The sequence below is a fragment of the Mya arenaria genome, chromosome 4 (genome assembly GCF_026914265.1).
Source record: "Mya arenaria isolate MELC-2E11 chromosome 4, ASM2691426v1".
Lineage (NCBI taxonomy): Eukaryota > Metazoa > Mollusca > Bivalvia > Myida > Myidae > Mya > Mya arenaria.
Genome location: NC_069125.1, coordinates 3068842 through 3089086, shown reverse-complemented (window position 1 = coordinate 3089086; position 20245 = coordinate 3068842). Strand labels below are relative to the sequence as shown.

At 36.0% G+C, this 20245-nt stretch overlaps 1 protein-coding gene across 3 annotated transcripts in view; it reads right to left on the bottom strand.

Annotated features, from left to right (window-relative positions):
* The window catches only part of LOC128230363 (MAP kinase-activating death domain protein-like), an 87096-nt gene extending 68142 nt beyond the window's left edge, over positions 1-18954 (bottom strand). For all 3 annotated transcript variants that reach the window (XM_052942567.1, XM_052942568.1, XM_052942569.1), the window contains exons 1-6: positions 18845-18954; positions 17213-18030; positions 8045-8186; positions 7540-7698; positions 5470-5601; positions 4602-4715 (exon numbers count right to left, since the gene is read on the bottom strand). In XM_052942567.1, coding sequence (XP_052798527.1) covers positions 4602-4715; positions 5470-5601; positions 7540-7698; positions 8045-8186; positions 17213-17883 — 1218 coding nt within the window. In that variant the 5' untranslated portion in view covers positions 17884-18030; positions 18845-18954. The remainder of the gene's footprint in view (positions 1-4601; positions 4716-5469; positions 5602-7539; positions 7699-8044; positions 8187-17212; positions 18031-18844) is intronic.
* Positions 18955-20245: the final 1291 nt, after the last annotated feature.

The following is a 20245-nucleotide window of genomic DNA, read 5'->3' as shown; positions in this document are numbered from 1 at the left end:
GAAATTGAAGACAGCCCAAGAACTCTTATTTTCCAGAAATACGAAAAGGTTATCAAGACTAGTCCAGGCTATCAGAAATTCCAAGAGACATTTAGAAACCGAATGGGATATTTTTTACTCCCAAGAAATTATGTGTGGGCTGAATTTGCACAATAGTTCTACCAGAATCAATACAGACTGAATTAATTTTTTTTCCTCTCCGTAAACAATTCACAGAAGTCAATAATTAATATTGGCTGTGACCGGAGACAAAGTACACACTACAGAGTTCCATTTGAGGATGTAAATATTGCGAACAAGGTACAGAATCGTGACCCAGCACAACAATTGAGCACTCACGTACCGCCGTCTCAAGTAAAACAAATTGTACCGAGAAATAAAGTACTATTTTGTTTTTCAAAGGAAAGTGCATTTGCAAGTACAAATGCCACAACTTTATAAGACTGCAAATTAGGCTAACAAAAACATCATTGCAATTAAGCCTAAGGAATCTTCCATCATCTTTGAAAGAAGAAATTAACAAGAGTTATTCCTCAATTGTGCGAATTCAGTTGAAATAAATGACCTTGTGACATTTGGAACACTTAATTAGAAAAAATAAATGTGTCTATAAGGGAAATGAACTGTTCGTAATAAGAACTCAAATTTCAGGATTATTTCAATTATATCTTTCTACGGAAAAAATTATAGAAGAATTTCATGAAACACGGGGGAAATCAACAGGATTCAATTTTTCATAATGAACATTCATGAGCAGAATTTCATGGGTATTTTATTCTGAATTTGTTTGCACTTAAATGGATTAGTTGAATTAAGCAAGCTAAGCCCTCATGGCTGAAAAAAACTAGAGCTGTCACAGGAGTGACGAATACTCCCAAATGCCGCCTGGACACAGGAATGGCAAACCATTCCTTTGAAAAGAGGCCATAACTCCAAGGTTACTGCACACTGCATCTTCTTTTATCATGCATGTATTGTTTTATTTAAATCTGTTGAGTAATTTAGAAGTTACACTGCTGACAAGAAAAACTAGCCTTTGACATGAGTTATCGTCCGGAAACCGTTTTTCTACTTTTAGTAACAGTGACCTTGACCATGGCCCCACCAGCCCCAATATCAAACTTGACCTGTATCTTCTGATGTTACACTTGTGTACCAAAAATTGTTCAAATCTGTCTAGCCTTTCATGAGTTATCGTCCGGAAACCGTTTTTCTATTTTTAGTAACAGTGACCTTGACCTTGGCCCCACCAGCCCCAATATCGAACTTGACCTGTATCTTCTGATGTTACACCTGTGTACCAAAAATTGTTCAAATCTGTCAAGCCTTTCATGAGTTATCGTCCGGAAACCGTTTTTCTATTTTTAGTAACAATGACCTTGACCTTGGCCCCACCAGCCCCAATATCGAACTTGACCTGTATCTTCTGATGTTACACCTGTGTCAGGGATGATAAACTTCCGGATTAATCCGGAATTCCGGATTGAAGGCCTCACGGATCGATTTTGAGATTAATGTGAATCCGTTGAGTTTTTTTTTCTAGGGGGGAGGGGTACAGGGAGGGATTCGAGCTCAGTTCGAACAATATGGGTACGAAAGGTGAGTTTTCCGGAAGCGTAAAGCCGGAAATTGATGAACCTTATTACGTCTTGGCAATTGAGCTATATGATTGGTTAAGATAGCATCCGGTGATTACGGAAATTACCGATGGGACCAGAAGGCAGTATCCGGATGGTCGCATCCGGATATGACAGACGACGAAGACGAATGAACGGGTATTTGAAAATTGGGAAAAAAAACGACCACCACCAACTTCTAAAAACATTGATTAGTCGATTTCAAGGGTATATTTGCCATTTATTTTTAAGAGAAATCCCTGAAACGTTTTTTTTTTAAGTTAATAGAAAGTGATCAAACTGAGAATGAATTTTGCGCATGTAGCATTATTTCGGACATCCTGATTCGGATTGTGTCACAATAATCGATTTTTATTTTACAAATTTTATTTGGCCGATGGAAGTTTACGCTGTAAACCGTTTCTTTATTATTCTCATAATGTTTGAAGCATTGTTCTCAATAAGAAGTGGCTGTTGACCTTTATGGTTCAAATGAAAATTGGTTTGGTTCAAATTTAAAAAAACAAATGAATAAATATTTTGTAGTAGTAATATATATTACGTAGAGGCAGTCATTTTATTTTCTATTTGAGACAGTTCAACAAAACTTCTTGAGGACCCAGTTTGAGTGAGATTTAAATTCTATAGTTGTAATTTGTATTTCCAGGTATGTTGATAGTTACAAAAGTCAGGGATGAACAGACAACTCAACCAGTGCATCCAGTTGTTCCTGTCATTGACTGACAATTCAATCCAGAGGCCATGATACTTGGATTTATGGCTGCATGAACATGCTCCCTGGCACCACAGTAGTGTGTCTTACTTAAGACACTTGCCAAAGATACAAAAGCTCTCAGTGAATTAAAACTTCAAAGGTGTACAGCATCATACAAGATGACTTACGGAGTGGCTAGCCATTTCAATGATGAACATGTGGAGGGGTTAATGGATCTCGTTTTTTTTTTCAACTAAGACAAGTCAACAAACACAAACAATGAGAAAACTGTTGCAGCTATTTTTCTGCTATAGAGAAAGAAATAGTGTTGAGACATTTGGCCTCCTTAAAAATCACAAGGGCTGATTCTGAATCAATTTTCATGGAATTTGAAACCCTGTTTGAGAGACTTGAACAGCCGTGGGACAATCTAGTTTGTGTGCTACTGGACTCATGTAACACCATGAGGGGAAAAATCTGACTTGGGGACCAGAATACGTCAATGTCCACCAAGTCCACAACGGCTACGCTGCCAAAGCATTTAAGTCCCGTTTGGATATTACTTGGAATAATATATATATTAATTAATAACATTATATTCCCATCAAATGTGCAGAAAATGGAATAAATACTCTTATGATACATAAAAATTGAATAAATAACACTTTTACAATAAACATTTGCAAGCATGATAATTGATATGTTGTTCATTATTATAAATCAAACATCCCACAGTGTAGACTGTTCATACACAGGCATTTGATCATAGCCAGTTGAGTTTTATGGGAAGTGGACAACTGAACCAAAATGTCAGGTACATGTCTAATGCCTGTGACTTGAGGTAGAAAAAAAGTAAATTTAACTTTGTTTAAAGACAAAGGTGTTAACTTCACTGCTAAGATACCTGATAATTGTTCTGATTGTGGATGTCTCGTGTTGAACATAATTATATCTACCAAACCGAAAGGTGTACTCATTGAACACTATTCTAAGGCAAAAAAAGAGTATTAGAATCCCTGAAATACGGAAAGCTTCAGGGGGGCTTCGCCCCCCTTATCCCCCCACCAGGGCTTTGCCCTGGACCCATCGGGGGCCATGAGCGGCCCCCTGACCCCCACGCAGACATTTTCAGGATTGGCAACTTGGCTCTGTTATCATCCCTGCTGTGTACCAAAAATTGTTCAAATCTGTCTAGCCTTTCATGAGTTATCGTACGGAAACCGTTTTTCTATTTTTAGTAACAGTGACCTTGACCTTGGCCCCACCAGCCCCAATATCGAACTTGAACTGTATCTTCTGATGTTACACCTGTGTACCAAAAATTGTTCAAATCTGTCAAGCCTTTCATGAGTTATCGTCCGGAAACCGTTTTTCTATTTTTAGTAACAGTGACCTTGACCTTGGCCCCACCAGCCCCAATATCGAACTTGACCTGTATCTTCTGATGTTACACCTGTGTACCAAAAATTTTTCAAATCTGTCTAGCCTTTCATGAGTTATCGTCCGGAAACCATGAAACCGACAGACCGACCGACCGACCGACCGACAGACGACCGACCGACAAGCTCACTCCTATATACCCCCTCAAACTTCGTTTGTGGGGGTATAATAAATATTAATTTGGCTTTTTTTCTCCGGAAGATTGACTGGACTATAAGTATGGTATAATCTCTGCCACACTTGCTAAAGATTTTAATATTAAACGACCAGATTCTTCACACTACAATTGCGATGGCTAAAAAACAAGGAAGAATAGATTTTATTGAAACTTAGAACAGTAGTCAAGGCTTTATTGATTTGTCAATAGTAAAGATAAGAAATAATTAATATAATATAATATGATTAAGAATTCTACAACAAACAATGGCAACATGTTGGCATGATTTTTTCAACAGCCAGATGGCACATGTATGATGTACTACACTTGATGAATAATGATTGAGATTGTATTTCGTAGCCTAACGTTCTATGTCATTGACATGATGCTGAAACACCCTGATATAAATATTCATCACTGTTAAACCAATGGAGAGATTATGCTGGTTATGTGATAGAACAAATGCACATTGACTTGAAATCAATATTCAATATTCTCTATTGTTAAACTGAGAGGCGGTAACAATAGAGGGTGGCCATTATCCTATTTAGCATCATATGTATAACCAATCTACAGTGATAATAATATCCTGTACATCTTTCTGATGCGTAAAGAAAAGATTCTTAACAAACTTATAAGGTAGTGTCCATGATTATTTAGCATACAATCCTACCTTGTTAGAGTCCAGATCGACGAGCCAGATGTCATCAGGCAGGTCAAAGCCTTTCTTGTACAGCAGAAAGCTTGCAGGAACGCCTATCAGGTAGGGGGTGGGGGCTAATAGAAGCTACAAATATATAAACAGAAGGTCACCAAAATGCTTTTCAATCATAAGTTTTTAAAAGGTGGGCTAGCTTCAATAGTTGGTTATTAATATAAACCGGCATCCTCAGGGCAACGGTTTGATAAATATTGTAAGGCTTTGAAGATCGTAAATTTCTGGGAGTAAATCTGGTTTTGGGAATAAACTGTGTAGAATTCGTTGATTCTGCCCTTAAACTTCATGGTTGTCCCAAAGCACTCTTAATACGCGTACATTTACGACTAAGCAATCTAATTGGAACAGCGCCCTGGACATGGATAATGTTTGTTCTGTTCTTCTGAAATTTAAATGCTCCTAAAGCAGGGAAATGTGTTAAATAAAAGGGTGTGTTTTTCTTAAAAAGAAAACCAATACTACTTCTGTACAAAACTTTGTCACAGACAAAAGGAAATATGTTTATTTAAGACTTTATTTCAACTGTGACAAGCATGCATGTTCGGATATTTTAGTAAATTAAAGACGATGTTATAGATTCCTGTGGCTTGGATAAAAATGGCTGCACCCATGCATGGTTTAACATGTTTTTTAAACATTTAAGGTAGTGCTTGGAATTATATCGTTGTTATCAGAAGCCTAAAGGTGATTATTCAAAAATGTGCTGTCAGATCCAAATCTGCTTATAAAAGTTCATTCCACTTCTAGAGTCAATTATACATGTATGATAATTATAAATATAGAGTAGGCCATAATCAACCAATCATTTTTTATGCTAACTGACCTGTTCCGCTGAAGACATACATGTAGGTAGAAGGGGTATCACAGGAAACATGTACTCCAGCGGATAGAGCATGGATACAAACGCCATCACGCTCATTGTGAGGGCATTGTAATCCCGGGATTGCATAATCACCTGAAATAACACACAGGAAACATGTACTCCTAGGGTGGATACAAACGCCATCACGCTCATTGTAAGGCATTGTAATCCCGAGATTGCATAATCACCTGAAATAACACATAGGAAACATGTACGCCTAGGGTGGACACAAACGCCATCACGCTCATTGTGAGGGCATTGTAATCCCGGGATTGCATAATCACCTGAAATAACACACAGGAAACATGTACTCCTAGGATGGATACAAACGCCATCACGCTCATTGTGAGGGCATTGTAATCCTGGAATTGCATAATCACCTGAAATAACACATAGGAAACATGTAAGCCTAGGGTGGACACAAACGCCATCACCCTCATTGTAAGGCATTGTAATCCCGGGATTGCATAATCACCTGAAATAACACACAGGAAACATGTACGCCTAGGGTGGACACAAACACCATCACGCTCATTGTAAGGCATTGTAATCCTGGGATTGCATAATCACCTGAAATATCACACAAGAAACATGTACTCCTATGGTGGATACAAACACCATCTTGACCAGTGTGAGGGCATTGAAAATCATCTGAAATAACACACAGGAAAAATGTACCTGTAGTCATAATACAAATGCCATCACGTTCGCTGTGGGGGCATTGTAGTCCCAGGATTGTATAATCACCTGAAAAACTTGCAATGCTAGACATTTTGATTTCTTGGTTGAGCTTTATTGTATATAACCAGTTTAATTAAGATGTTATTATCAAGATCTTAAAAATATTGACCCATCACCAAATAAAAGAGGCTATATGGCAATAATAATAATAAGTTTTGTCTTTTATTCTACAACTGATATCAACAGAGCTATAAAACTGGTTGAAATACTCATTACCATCATGGCTTGACAGCTCTTGGTGCATAATTTTCCATTAACGTTTCCGGAGAACAAATACGCAAGGCAATAAATGTTGGCATGTTCAATACTATTCGATAACTAGAGTTTTGTATCAAATCAATTTCTTCATAAATACAATAATCATATTTTTGGTCGGGAAACGATCAATAATCGTCTTCTGAAAACGTTAAAATCATGGCCGGCATATTTGCACTTTGCCACATTCTTTAAACATTCCTGTAGGTGTTGACATTTTGAGAACAAACACGTACCATATAAGGTTTTTGCTTTACAAAACTTTTCATTATCAACAGGTTATCATTTACAATGCAGAAAGAATATATTGCTTTGTGTTAGTATTGCATGGTTTAAAATCACCATAGCCATTTTCACTTAAAAAATTAAAATTGTCCTGTCAACAAACATGGTGGCCAATGGTGGCAGACGATTTTAACATTTTTCAATGTATCCTATAACCCATAACATAGATTTAAAGTTTTTTCTTGAGTTTTCACAGATTTTTTTGCCTGCATCTTATAACCAGTCATTTACGGTACGTAGCAAGTTCCATTTGAATAACATTTTTTAGTAATGGCCTCATTGAGGCCAAGACCCTCTTTGAAAACAAATGAGCTAGAAAAAAAAGTATACACTATAGTTATACAATAATATTTACACCTCAACTTCGGTCTCCACACACTTTGATCTGAGCCCAATTGTGTTCATACCCTGATAATGACATCAACCCCACAATTCATTCCTTAAATAAATCCTACTTATTGTTCAATGAATTGACCATCTTAGTTGGACATACCATATGTTGTAAGGTGACAATAGGTTATCTGATTTAAATCAGTAATTTCAAGCTTAAAATAATGGAAAAATTTAGAGGTTAATACATGGCAGAGCTGGAGCTTACATGATAATTTGCCTAAGCATCTCATAACAGCGCGAGACATAGTTGATGGACGCTTTCCAGGGCAAAACTGATAATCGCTGAGTCATGCAAGTAATTAAGAAAAACCCTGCACAAATGTGTTAGTATATTAAGTAACATATATATTAAATTACTTTAAACTCCAGCATAATTGCAGTGAGAACTTTGAGACACGTCTCAACACCCAGCAGTTCCAAGGGGAGGTGAAGCGGGAAGTCGATCAGGGAGAAGCGAGTGTGGTCCGGCAAGGCAAACAGCAGTGGAGGCTGGACTTCACGTGGTAGAACCTGGATCTATGAACGGAAAAAGCATTTGATTGTCACCTCATTACCGATAGTTTCAATAAATTATCCACAAAGAAATTAATCTGATTGTAATAAATGGTAACAAAGTCTGGTGAAGTGAGATGTAAACCCAACCGTGTGCATGCATTAGCAAAGGTAAGTACAAGGTAAGCAAGGAAGTCATCCCCTATGGTCTAGCAAAGGGATCACTAGTTGACTGCACCATGCTGGGTAACACTTGGATCTGGGAAACAAGGCCACCCATATATATATATGAGCTTTATTAGACATTTATCTATCAAAATAGGGAAGCTCTTTCCAAGGTTTTATTTTCTATTTTTAGACTAGGCTGTACCTCAACACGGGTTTTTCCAGGCACAGGTACAGGGGCGCTGAGTAGTCGAAGCACCCAGGTCTCAATCTCGCGTATCTCGTGCACAACGAGGCTTGATACATTGTCACTTCCCTGACCTGTTAACACACCCCACACAGTGTCCCTGAAAACAAAACATCAAAGATTCTAAAGCACCCTAAAACAGTTAAACTCGCATTTTTAGTTACACTTATCTACATGTACATCATAGTTTTTACCCAGGAAATGGACTGGCATGAAATTCATACATGTATCAGTTATGCACCAGTCAATTTAACCACGGACCTCCCAGGTCCGGGGGTATACCGGGGATAGCCGCGTAAATGGTCCATGATTTTACCTTCCAGGTGGCCCTGCAGTGCCAGGTGAATGCGGTGGTTTTGTTTTTCGTGCCAAAAATAGCGGGGAATGGGCCTTACCCAGGGTCCCTGGGGTGCAGGGGCATTTGACGGGTATTTTACCAGCAGGCCCTCTACGCAGGGCCGGGACTTTACCTCGGCTTGGCTGGACCGAAAGTCAAAGTCCCGGCTATTCCCTGGACCTGGGGGGGCTGTGGTTACAAATGACTGGTGCATTATTATAAAAACTGTCCTCAACATGAAATAAAATTATGTAAACTAAAACTCGGAAATCAAATAAAAGCAATTAACTAATGATTCTTAGCAAACATTTAAACTCGTGATCTTTCATGAAATTAATATACATTAAAATATGACCTTTGGAAATATCATTGAACAGAGGAACGTGATATAATAAATCCATATTTTGTCTTTCTAGACAGTCATTTATTTTACATTAATCAGCCATAATGGAAGCCAATTCATATAACAAGGCTAATAAGTATAATTATTATTGACATTTTCACCTTAACCTTTGATCAAAGTTACTGTGTAAAAGCCGACTTATGGTGGGAAAATAGATTTTCATTTTATTTTAAATGTGAAACTTTGTAAGCTAAAAAATTTGCTTAATATTAAAATATTTTTATTAATTTCCACTAAATAATTTAAAAGCTGCACTCTCTAACAGATTGACCATTTTAACAACTTTTTTATTTTTTGTCTTTGAATTTTTAGAGCAAATTTTTGCTTAAATATCTGCAAACCAATGAAATAAGATTGCTGACTTGATCAAACAGGACAATACAACGTTGATTAAACAAGTGATGTCATTTAGTATGGCCACGGACCTATAAAGCATGGATTGGCAACTGCCCCATATCGGTGAAACAATAAGAAATAATAATTTACCCACCATCCTTAGCGCGCTCGGCAAATATCGAAAAATTCCGCCGAATCTCCGATCGGTGATTAACGGCGATCTTCGGTTATTTCCGCTAACTCTGATAATTATGCCTTGTTCGTTATAGATTTAATTATAATTTATAACTGTGATTTTAATCAGATTCCATTGGACTATTATCAACTCAAATAAAAGTACCACGCATTTAAGTCAATTTTAATTAATGTTTTCCTACATGTATATATTCGGCCGATGTCGGACGTCTCGAAAATGACCACACGGTAAGATCTCGGAATGAAATCCCGCTGCACGCGTGAGTTTGAGATTATCGCATTAACACAGATGAGAGTTGCCAATCCATGGTTTATAGGTCCATGGTATGGCCCTGCACAAACATCCAAAATTATACTTTTAAAGTAACCTTCAAATGTCTATATGGAATCAATATTTTTCATCATTGTATTTGATTATACAATTGATCAATTTTGCAAATGAAAAGTATAAATATAAAAATTGTACTTGTATATTATTATAAAATTGTGATTCATCTAGTATGACACTGCATAAATTACCCGCATAATGATAAAAAAATTCATATACAGCTGAACCACATAACTTATAAAAATACAATCCTTATATAATTGTAGCAGGGTCATGCACTGGTTTGAATATATATTAAGCCTGTTCATTTGTATGTTACAGCAGCTGTTTCCAAAAGCTACCAATTAGCTTTTAGTTTGTTACATGGTATGTAAATGTCGTAATATGTCCATATTATGCATATATGTAGATTTGACTAAATTCCCGTCAGATTAACATAACAGATCAGGATAGAAAATATATATCAAAACATTAAACTAAATATTATTTTTAAGTAAAAACCTGCACCTCTGTCACATATGAAAAGTGATTGCTAAACAACTTGCGTAGCAGGGTTTTAAAACTCAAATCCAAACAATTTACCATACTCTGTGGCAGAAATTAGCACAAGACTATATAATTTGGCGTATTAATAATATGCCCCGCATCAGTAATGCATTTAAACATGCAGGGCTTGGTCAAAATCTTTATTTAAAAGCATGTTATCCTTTTAAACCAAACAAAAGTGCAAGAATTGCGACATCTTTATCCAAAAGTCTAATTAACGACTTTAATAAGTCATCTTATGATGTTGCTTAAGGTATTGTTATTCTACTTTTGATGACTGTACCACAAATTTAATGTCAAAAGGCTTCATTGCCAACTATAAAGCTACAGTTCCTAGTATTTTACATGATGAGAATTCCCAGCAATGATGACAGATCTATATCTTCCTGTCCCCTGTCATTCGGCCAATTTGTCATCATACAACACGAGAATATACGAAGATGTCCACCAATAATTGAGAAAGCAGGGGGAAATGATGATGCAGCCAATTTCTTGGATTCAATCTGTTGTCCTGAGGCCAGACAGGAAGTATATTTCTATTCTGTTTCATATGACATAACATTTCAAAAAAAACAACACCAAGACTGCTCCAAATTGTATGGCTTTGTGATATAATATGAAACTGATACTTGAGATTTGAATGTGTTTTGTCCATAACTTAAGGCTTCAAATGACAGAATAAATGCACTGGTTTGTGCATTAAAGGGGCGTAATAGACGCCAGATGATACAATTGCAAGAACAAAGTGAAAATTGTCAAAAACTTACATAAAATTGACATTTTTATTTGATTCTTGTATACTTACTAATACATCAAATCGCTTATGCACCAGTCAGTTGTAACCACCCCCACCCCCACCTAGGTCTGGGGGTTTACTTCAATCACTCACTCACCTGGGGAGAGCATTGGAAATAGGCCGTATTTTTACCTTCCAGGTGGCCAGGTTTGTCCCTGCAGGGAGGGGATTTTACCTGGGATTGACAATGCATCGAATGTTAAAGTCCCTGCTTATCCTACGGACCTGGGGACCTTACGACATATGCATCTTGTAAAACAATTTTGACAATAAACTTGTTTAAAAAGTTAGTTTTAGGGGTATATACCGGTAATCCATTGACAAATAAAGAAATGGATACCAGGGGCAGTGATTACGAACAGTCTCAAGTCTGAGTTCAGACTCAAGACTCATTATGGCAAAACTTCATTTCATAGTAACTTTCCTTCTATCAGAGTATCGATGGTAAATTTGTTGAAACATATTAATATTTGAATATTTTACCTTTATTTACATACATTTCTGTAAAAGAAATGAAATAAATATGATTTTTTTGTTCCTTTATAAAAATGCTTTTCTGAGTCTGAGTCTAGACTTGGACTTGAGACTGTTCGTTATCATGGCCCCTCAGGTTGCATCTGGCCGGATGGACTCTTCTTACTAACTTCAAGTCAACAAAAAAAGTTCAAGTAATTTGTAGAACATTAACATAAATATTTAAATGTAAACAACTTTTGCTCCAATGATTACATATTACCCAAAAAAGATCATATTGTGTCTATTTTTTTATAAATCCTTATGCAAGCCCTTTCTTTTTATGTCATAATTTTCGTTCTGTTTTTTTTTATGGAATTATTTTCTTATTACAACATATCACACATCAATATATATTTTATTTTCTTTGTCAGATATGACTTGTTTCGTAACATCAAATTTACATGTTATGGGCTTTTAATAACTATGAGAATGACACCCATTTATTATTACATTTATAAGTCTATAAAAATTATTTAAATATAACAACATCATCACACATTATGTTTTCCTCTTTTTTTGTCAGATATATTTTTTGTATGATGACATCCAATTTACATATTATGGGCTTTAAATAAGTGACACCAATAAAGACTCAAAACTGCTTTTTTCCCCTATGAATACCTCGGTTGCTAAATGGTTTGAACAAATTTGAATGAAACTGTGTGTACTTAACTGCTTTTCATATCGGATGATACAAGGATATTAATCGTTACATTATTTTATTAACTCTTACATAAATGCACTTTAGGGCTGCTGAACTAAATTGCTGGTTTAATGGTTCGTGCACTGGCTCCTCAACAAACTGTCATGGGTTCTACACTACACTCAACAAATTAGACCCACTTTCCTCGCTCACTCCGAGGGATAAAGTCGATGATCACGGGTTTCCTTCGAGGGTAAAACTGTTGCCCTCGCTAAAATCCCCCCGAGTTCCTCCGAGTGGCTGGCTTACCGCCGAGTTTAATATGAACAATAGCGTTGAGAATCGTCCGATTTTATGATCCCGCAGCGGAACTGCGAGTCTAATCAGATAAGCAAGAAATCATTCTTGTTTAGAAGTTATTTATTTTTATGCTTATGCACATTGTTCAGCGTAAAAGATTCTTACATGTAGCAACGTTTAATTTGTATTTAAGTCCGTAAACGCCAATTGAATATTGTCTTGAATCATAAACATTGAATCATTAAAGTATATCCACTAAGTTATTGCATCATAAAGCAGCCGACTATTTACAAGATGCTGAACCATGACCTCTGACGTCAAGGGCGTGATCAATACAATGTAGAATATACTATTTATTATTGGTGATTAAAAATAGCTATGACGTTTCATGGAATTTTCCACAGAAAACGAGGCAAGAAGGCCTTCAAAACCATGCGCTGTGAACTTTGAACGCATGTTTGACCTCCTGATTTTCCGAAAATGTGTAACCTAGAATTTCTCGGAAGAAATGTGTTTATCAGTCATTAGCAAAAACACGTTTATAAGATGCATGTGCAACTAGTGAAATACGACTGCATTCTTGTGGTAAGCTAACTTCATGCAAAACGGCCAGAGGAAAAAGAATAATAGCAAATTACTGGAGCCGTCGTAATCTGTTGAAAATTTTAATAAAATAAATATAACTTTAGCGTAGATTCTTATCTAGTGTCCGCAGAGTTTTGCGGAGTTAACCCCTCCGAGGAACGCCGAGTTCGTTATTCTTCGGTCGACTTATCACCCTCCGAGGGCCTTAAATTCAAACTCCGAGGAACGCGGACAGTCGATAAAATCATTGTGTTGGCCGGGATAGCAAAAATCTGCGGAGGGAAATGGAAAGTGGGTCTAACTCGTTGAGTGTACTGTATGTTGGCCTTGGCATATATATTTATATGTGAGTTTGTCATTTAAGTGAGTTCGGTTTATGGTCACGAAGCTGGACAAGTGGGTTGATCTTCCTCAAGGTACTCTGGTCCCCCACAATACAAAATTTAAGACCACAATCTAATGTAACATTAGGTGCCAATGAGAGTGATTAATATAAATTTGTAAAAACATTTCCCAATGTTAATGATTGATTTTAAACAGAAGAACTAGGGCTGTATTTATAAAATATCTCATTAAATATGACAACGTAGGTTAATGCCACCTGTATATCATGAACATGACCGTATAATATATAATATTTATCACTGTTCATTGAGCTGAGATAAACATCTCACATTATAATGCCTAATGTAGAATATTGTATTATACAAAGAATGGACGGATTGAGTTTTTTTTGTATTTATGTAAGCAGAAGAAATCTGTCATTGAAATGTAACCACTGAATGGTTTTAAAATATGATATTTGTAACAATTTATCATAATATTCCTGCCAGGTAACAAATGTAAGATTCAAGCCTTTCTTGAGTGTAAGAATTATGGCTTGTTGACATTTAAAAGTAGTGTACACCTGGGTTTTAGCTGAACGATTATGGATTTTACGGTGCTCCACTCTGTCAGGAATTTGGGTAGAACCCTTCTGCCTGCTTTCAAATCAGACTTCAAAATATTTCTAGAATGTTATGCATCAGTCAATTGTAACCATGGCCCCCCCAGGTCCTAGGTATAGCGGGGAATTTCGGTCAAGCCAATCCCCGGATAAAATCCCTGCCCTGCAGAGACGAACTGATGGTAATATCCCCGCCAAATTCCCTGCAACCCAGGGACCCTAGGTAAGGCACATTCCCCGCTATATTTTGCGCGACGAAAAAAACACCGCATTCACCAGGCACTGCAGGTTCACCTGAAAAAACACGGCCCATTTCCCCGGCTATCCCCGTTGCATCATTGCAGTAGTCGAAATTAGCATTAAGCCTACACGCCCTACATGGTAAAATGCTTTCCAGGCTTTCTCAAATTCTGTTTTTTTTACAGCAGCACTTCTTCAAAAGTGCAATGCCATGCAGTATAATATCAATTTGGTCTTGTTTTGATGACTTTTATTGCTCTCATTCAATAGAATATTGAGTTATCAAGGTAGGTTTATAAATTGATACATATAGACTGTAGATGAAACAGGATATATGGATAGATCAGTAGCTCACCAAATCAATAGACCTGCAAAAGTCTGTAGCTGTGAATACATAGAAAATCCTCGGAAGCAGGGATAATGGGTATTGATCAAGCCAATTTAAATAAGCCCTGGTGGCTGAAACCAATCGGGCTAATAATGCCTAAACACAGGGCACCTATCATGCTCTTTAAATAACAGCAACACACAACAGTTAGGACTTATATCAAAATTTGGCCAAATCCCAATCATACCAAAACATGTAATAAAAGGGGTTTTAAGCCAGGTTTTAAAAAGGAGAATGCAAAAAAGGGACATGGTGCTGAGGGTGAAAAGGGAAAATTGTAATTCACTGTGGATTTTTGTGAACTGTCAAAAATGTATTAAAGAGAAGTTTTCTGTTTTAACTGTGTACACATATTAAATGTGTATGTGTTTATGATAACATTATAAGATATAACAGAAAAAAATAAGAAAATATTTGATTATCCTAAGCATTCAATTCTATTAATTCTCTTTAGCTAAACCCCTATAATATTATGAATATATTATTATTCTTGAATAATTTGGTTTTGAATTTCCATTTTTTGCTTAAACAACGCCTTAAATTTCCTTATAATCAGAATTAATTAAACAGGGTTGATCCAATGCGCAAAAGGATGGGTAAAAAACTAATTGAATCATATATAATTTTATGTCCTTCATAATATTACATAAAATGTTTCATAACAGCTATGTAAATTACTGCTATTAAATAAATCACCCTCTTCAAACATCATGCATCGAAGCATTTCTACATAAAATTAACCTTTTTTCTGATTGATCTACTTCAGTAACTACCCATATAATTGCCTTAATATAATAAAACTTAAAATCAACAAAAGACAGGGTACTCATTTTTCTGACAAATTGTGCATCTACTTTTTAAAATGTATATTCTTCATACATTTTATATGCGGGTGAATATTAGCTTTAAAGTTTAACTCTCATTGGTATCAATTTACAAGAAACATGAATCAATTCAAATTGCAAGGTATATATATATTACTTGCGAAACTTAATTAAACAGTATACTCTATATCGTTATCACGCAAACAAGAATTGAGGATACGCAGTTTCATATGAAAACTTTCTATATGGGTATACAAAAATGTATACTCCCTTTACGAAAGTGTCCTTCGGTGATGAACAGCAGCCATGACATTTAAGGCTGAATGAATGAATGAACAAGTTTATGTCAATGACTCTAGATCAATGTTACAATTTCTGCTTCAAGCCAGATCAATTGATTATGAAATCACCAAAGTAACAACAATATGGAAAGTAACACTAATGCTACATTATTTTTAAAGCTAAAATATCTGTAAAATACCAAGAGCAAATTATAATTATTTTAATTATATTTTTCTGCATGTTGAATTAACAAAGGTTTTAAACTCAGTGCAACAAAATATTCATTGCTTCAAAAAAAGGATGAATACATCAGATTCAATTCTTAAAAAGGATGAATACATCAGATTCAATTCTTAAACCAAAATCCTAGCACTTCACTGAAATTATTCTTGTATTTTTATTGTAAAATTTATATTAGAGTGCAAAATACAGGAACAATACAATGACTTGAGTGAGAATAATCTTAGTAAAATTATCAATTTAACAGAAGTACAGACAGCAGTTGAAATAAGCACAAACATGCAAGCCCATGTCATGGAAAAATGCTTTTCAGGCCTGCTTAAATTCTGGCTTGAATAAAGCAGAGCTTTTTGACAATGAGACTTTCTAACATTTTTTAAGCCCACATGTAAAAATTTGGATTTTCAGTTTAAGGTCTAATTTTTATGACTGCATAGTAGGGTTTCAGTTAAAGCATTATGGTGCTGCATCCTGTCCTTGTTTGGTAGTACCCTTTAGTTGCTTAAGACTGTGCATACAATATTTACGTAATTGACAGTACTAGTTGAAACCTAATAGGACTTTATTTAACAGAATATCTAACATTTCAGGGCTTCCATTAAGAATTCGAAACTGAAAGTATGAACTTCCTTATCATCAATATTAGAAGTTTTTCACTGAAATGTGGAAGTTTAAGACTCTCAAACACAGCAATTTGTTCCACTATTTTTCAAATATTATGTTAAAAACTAAATAAATGTTCCTTCGACTTTGGAAGTTTTTAAACAAATCTGAAAGTTTTTGTACTTTGAAGTTTCAAGGAATCAATTTTGTAGGTTTATGCCCATTTATAGTGAGTAATATTCTTCCAAACTTTCTTTAATAAGAAGCCGTGCACTTTCTGTCAAATTTATAAGTATTTCAGTTAATCATTTTTTTTTTTTTTTTTTTTTTTCTGTCAAACTCTTTATGTTCAAATTATCAACAGTGCTACATGTAAACAATGTGCCCTTTTCTCCCTGAGCACCCTATCCCTCTTCTGTAGCACCCCATCCTTTTCAAAACCTTGCTATAATCTTAGTTCAGACATTATCACAACAAATTTCTGTAACAGACTGCACAAATTGCTACATGCACCTGTCGGGGTTCAAACCCATGACTTCTCGATCTGCAGGCAGACACAGTGTAAGTGCCACTATATATATACACATTGAATACCTGGTTACATTTCATTTACTTTACCTGGACAAGCTTCTTGATCCTCCAATTCTTCTGGCACAACTTCTTTCATGGCAAGCATCAATCAATCGTCGCAAGATGAACAAACATTCACGAAACGTTGAAAAAAATGGATGGTGACTGATAATGCATAGTGACGTTAGAGTATTACATCGAACTCGTGAAGAGGATTTTGTTTTTTTACTAGTCCGTGGAGAACGTGTCTCCGAGTCATTATGTGGCAGGTTTCTTACGTTCGGATTTCCCTCACTGTAACTACCACTACTGAACTGTCTTTCACTTCCAAAGCTGCTGCTTATGGTACTGTGACGGCTGTCAGTGCTGTGCCGACTATCTGATCTTCGTTCTGATTTATATCTTTCAAATGGTCTAAAAAAGTTCACACATATGCCATACCGCACTTTCCCGGAATCTTTTTCTGTGAGCGTGAAAACAAATGATGTAGTTTCTCTGAGACTCATACGTTTCGGACCTACACTTATACAGCCTTCAGGCTGACAGAAAAATATCACATCTGTAGGCAGTGGAAAGTCGGCATGATCTTCCAGAGGATAGCGCCTTAACAACTCTGGTGTTTGTGCAACATTGTTGTTGTTGTTGTGGTGTCGGCTGCCCACAATGACCATGTAATCCAGCAGGCGCGGACAAAAATATTTTTTATGATATTCAGACATACTGCTGGTAAACCAATTGTTTTTAACCAGCAGGCAGCTGTTGATTTGGTTTTAGTTCATTCCTAATCAAAGACTCTCTATAGGAGTGTTGAATACCGAGCTCCTCATCCATTCTTGTTGGCATTCAAATTACATCTTGGCATCTACCTAAAAAAGTTAACATTAAACATATTCATTAATTAATTGACATATTATGTTGTTCGTCAATAGAACCAGTGATCGAAATTAACACAAGCCTGCAAGCCCTCCACTGGTGATATATCTTTCGGGCTTGATAAAATTCTGAATTGATATAGCAGGGCTTGTTTAAAAATTTGATGCCAAGCATTAGAATAAAAACTTGTGCTTGTTCATCCAAAAGTCAAATTGCAATTACTGTAGAACAATTGATATAAATTTCAAGCCCTGCACAATATGATACATAATCACAGTACATGATGAAATATATAAGTTGTTACACAGATACTTGACACAGCATTTCTAAGAAATGCTTACTCTTATTACATGTATATATACAATAGTTCCTGTGCCTTGTAAGACCCGACCCTATTTGAAACTGAAAAAGTGAACTTCCTTGGCATTAATTTGCAAATCTTCAATCTAAAAAAATCAAGTCAAAATTCCACAAACAGTTAGAATGTTTTTCACTTGTGTCGAACTAATAAAAATATTAGGTGATTTTTGTTGTTTATAATTTTCAGCTTAAACAAAGTATCCTAACTTCACAAAAGTATATTTAAATATGTATATCAAAGAAACATCCGAATTTAACAACTTGAATACCATAAACTTTTACTTGTATATCATCAACTATTTTATATACACACAGATTTATTGAATATTTGAAGAGACACAAATGTTCTGTCCGAAATCTACTCAGGTTAGTGTAAACAAACGTTATTTTAGACAAATTGTCCAAATGATTTTCAGATAACTCTGGTTTCTTTCATCGTATACTTACAAAATCCACGGAGTATTCCTGAAAATCACTGACACTGCCTACATAAATTTCAACAAGAACCGGTCGATAATGTTACTGAAGGCTGTTGTTTGTTGACGTCAAAAGTGGCGCCATCTGTCATAAATTTTGTGAAGGGAAGTAACCATCAATCAGCCGAAAAGAAAAAGGCAGCACACCACTGATTTTCAGAATAATTATGTTGCAATTTCCACCATGATTATAGGTCCGTGATGATAACGATTGTCATTAGGTTGCACATTTTTTTGTATAGAGCTGTTCTCTGTTTTCTGTTGTTGTCGTTTTTCTCAAGATTCCTGGTACTTCTTCTTCGAATCCCCCCCCCCATTTCGTGATCAGGAGAAGTGTCCAAACGAGCTTTTCATGTCAATACGGTATGCATACAATTTACACTTTGATGCTTCATTTTAGACTGTAAAGACAAACTGTTCAAATGTCCTTTGTCAGTTTTAACGGCTATTTCATTGCGTTCCGTTGGGAGTGAGCGCATGTCCAAACTGGACCCTTAATTGACCCCCGTCAACGTCAAATCCCCGGCCGGACTCGCCCCTGGCAGTAGGTGTTTTTGGAACATTTCCTTTCTATTAATTCTCAAACCAGGTCATTATTTCATGTTTCATTTAATAAGTAAAAAACATCCTTTGCAATTATTTTATTAACTTTAATGAAGACCGTGCTACCTAAGATTAAGGAACATTTAAATTTAATAATAAAAAAGTTAAAAATATCTGTATATAAGAGGTATTGAATCAATCGTTCAAGCTGATGCACCTCTGATGGGCCTTCACCACAAACGTGGAATGGAGCTGCAATGGACCGGACGGTTTTGCATATATATACTAGTATATAAAATATTCATTAGAACAGTCATGTGACAGCACTTTTTAAGATGTCTATCCCCTGGTGGCCATTTAAAAAAATGAATTCCAGAGACGTGGACATTTGGAAGAACCGTGATCATTTTTTTATAAAAGTCCATCCAATTCTGACTAAATCTTCTCGAAAATTCCTCGTGGCGATGTGACAAGGTAAACCAGACCTAACGGCTCTTTAATGGCCATTTCAGTTTAAGCCTTTTTACCTTGGTAGAGGATAGGAGGAACAGTCCAGTGAAACAAATTTAATATAAGACCGTCTGTCTAGGGACGTTTAACAAATACAAACAATTCATGAGAATTTACAATTCCAGTTTATGTATTAAGAATAAGGCCAAACCACCTCCGTCAGTGTCGTGGGCCAAGGTTCTTTTTCCAATCTCGAGCGTCGATATTCACTAAATTTTTAGCTGTCTTTTCATTTTTATGCAATCATGAAACTATTTAGTTTGCCGTATTCCAAAACACGTCATACACCGCAGTACTAATGGGGCACATGCTCTGAGTA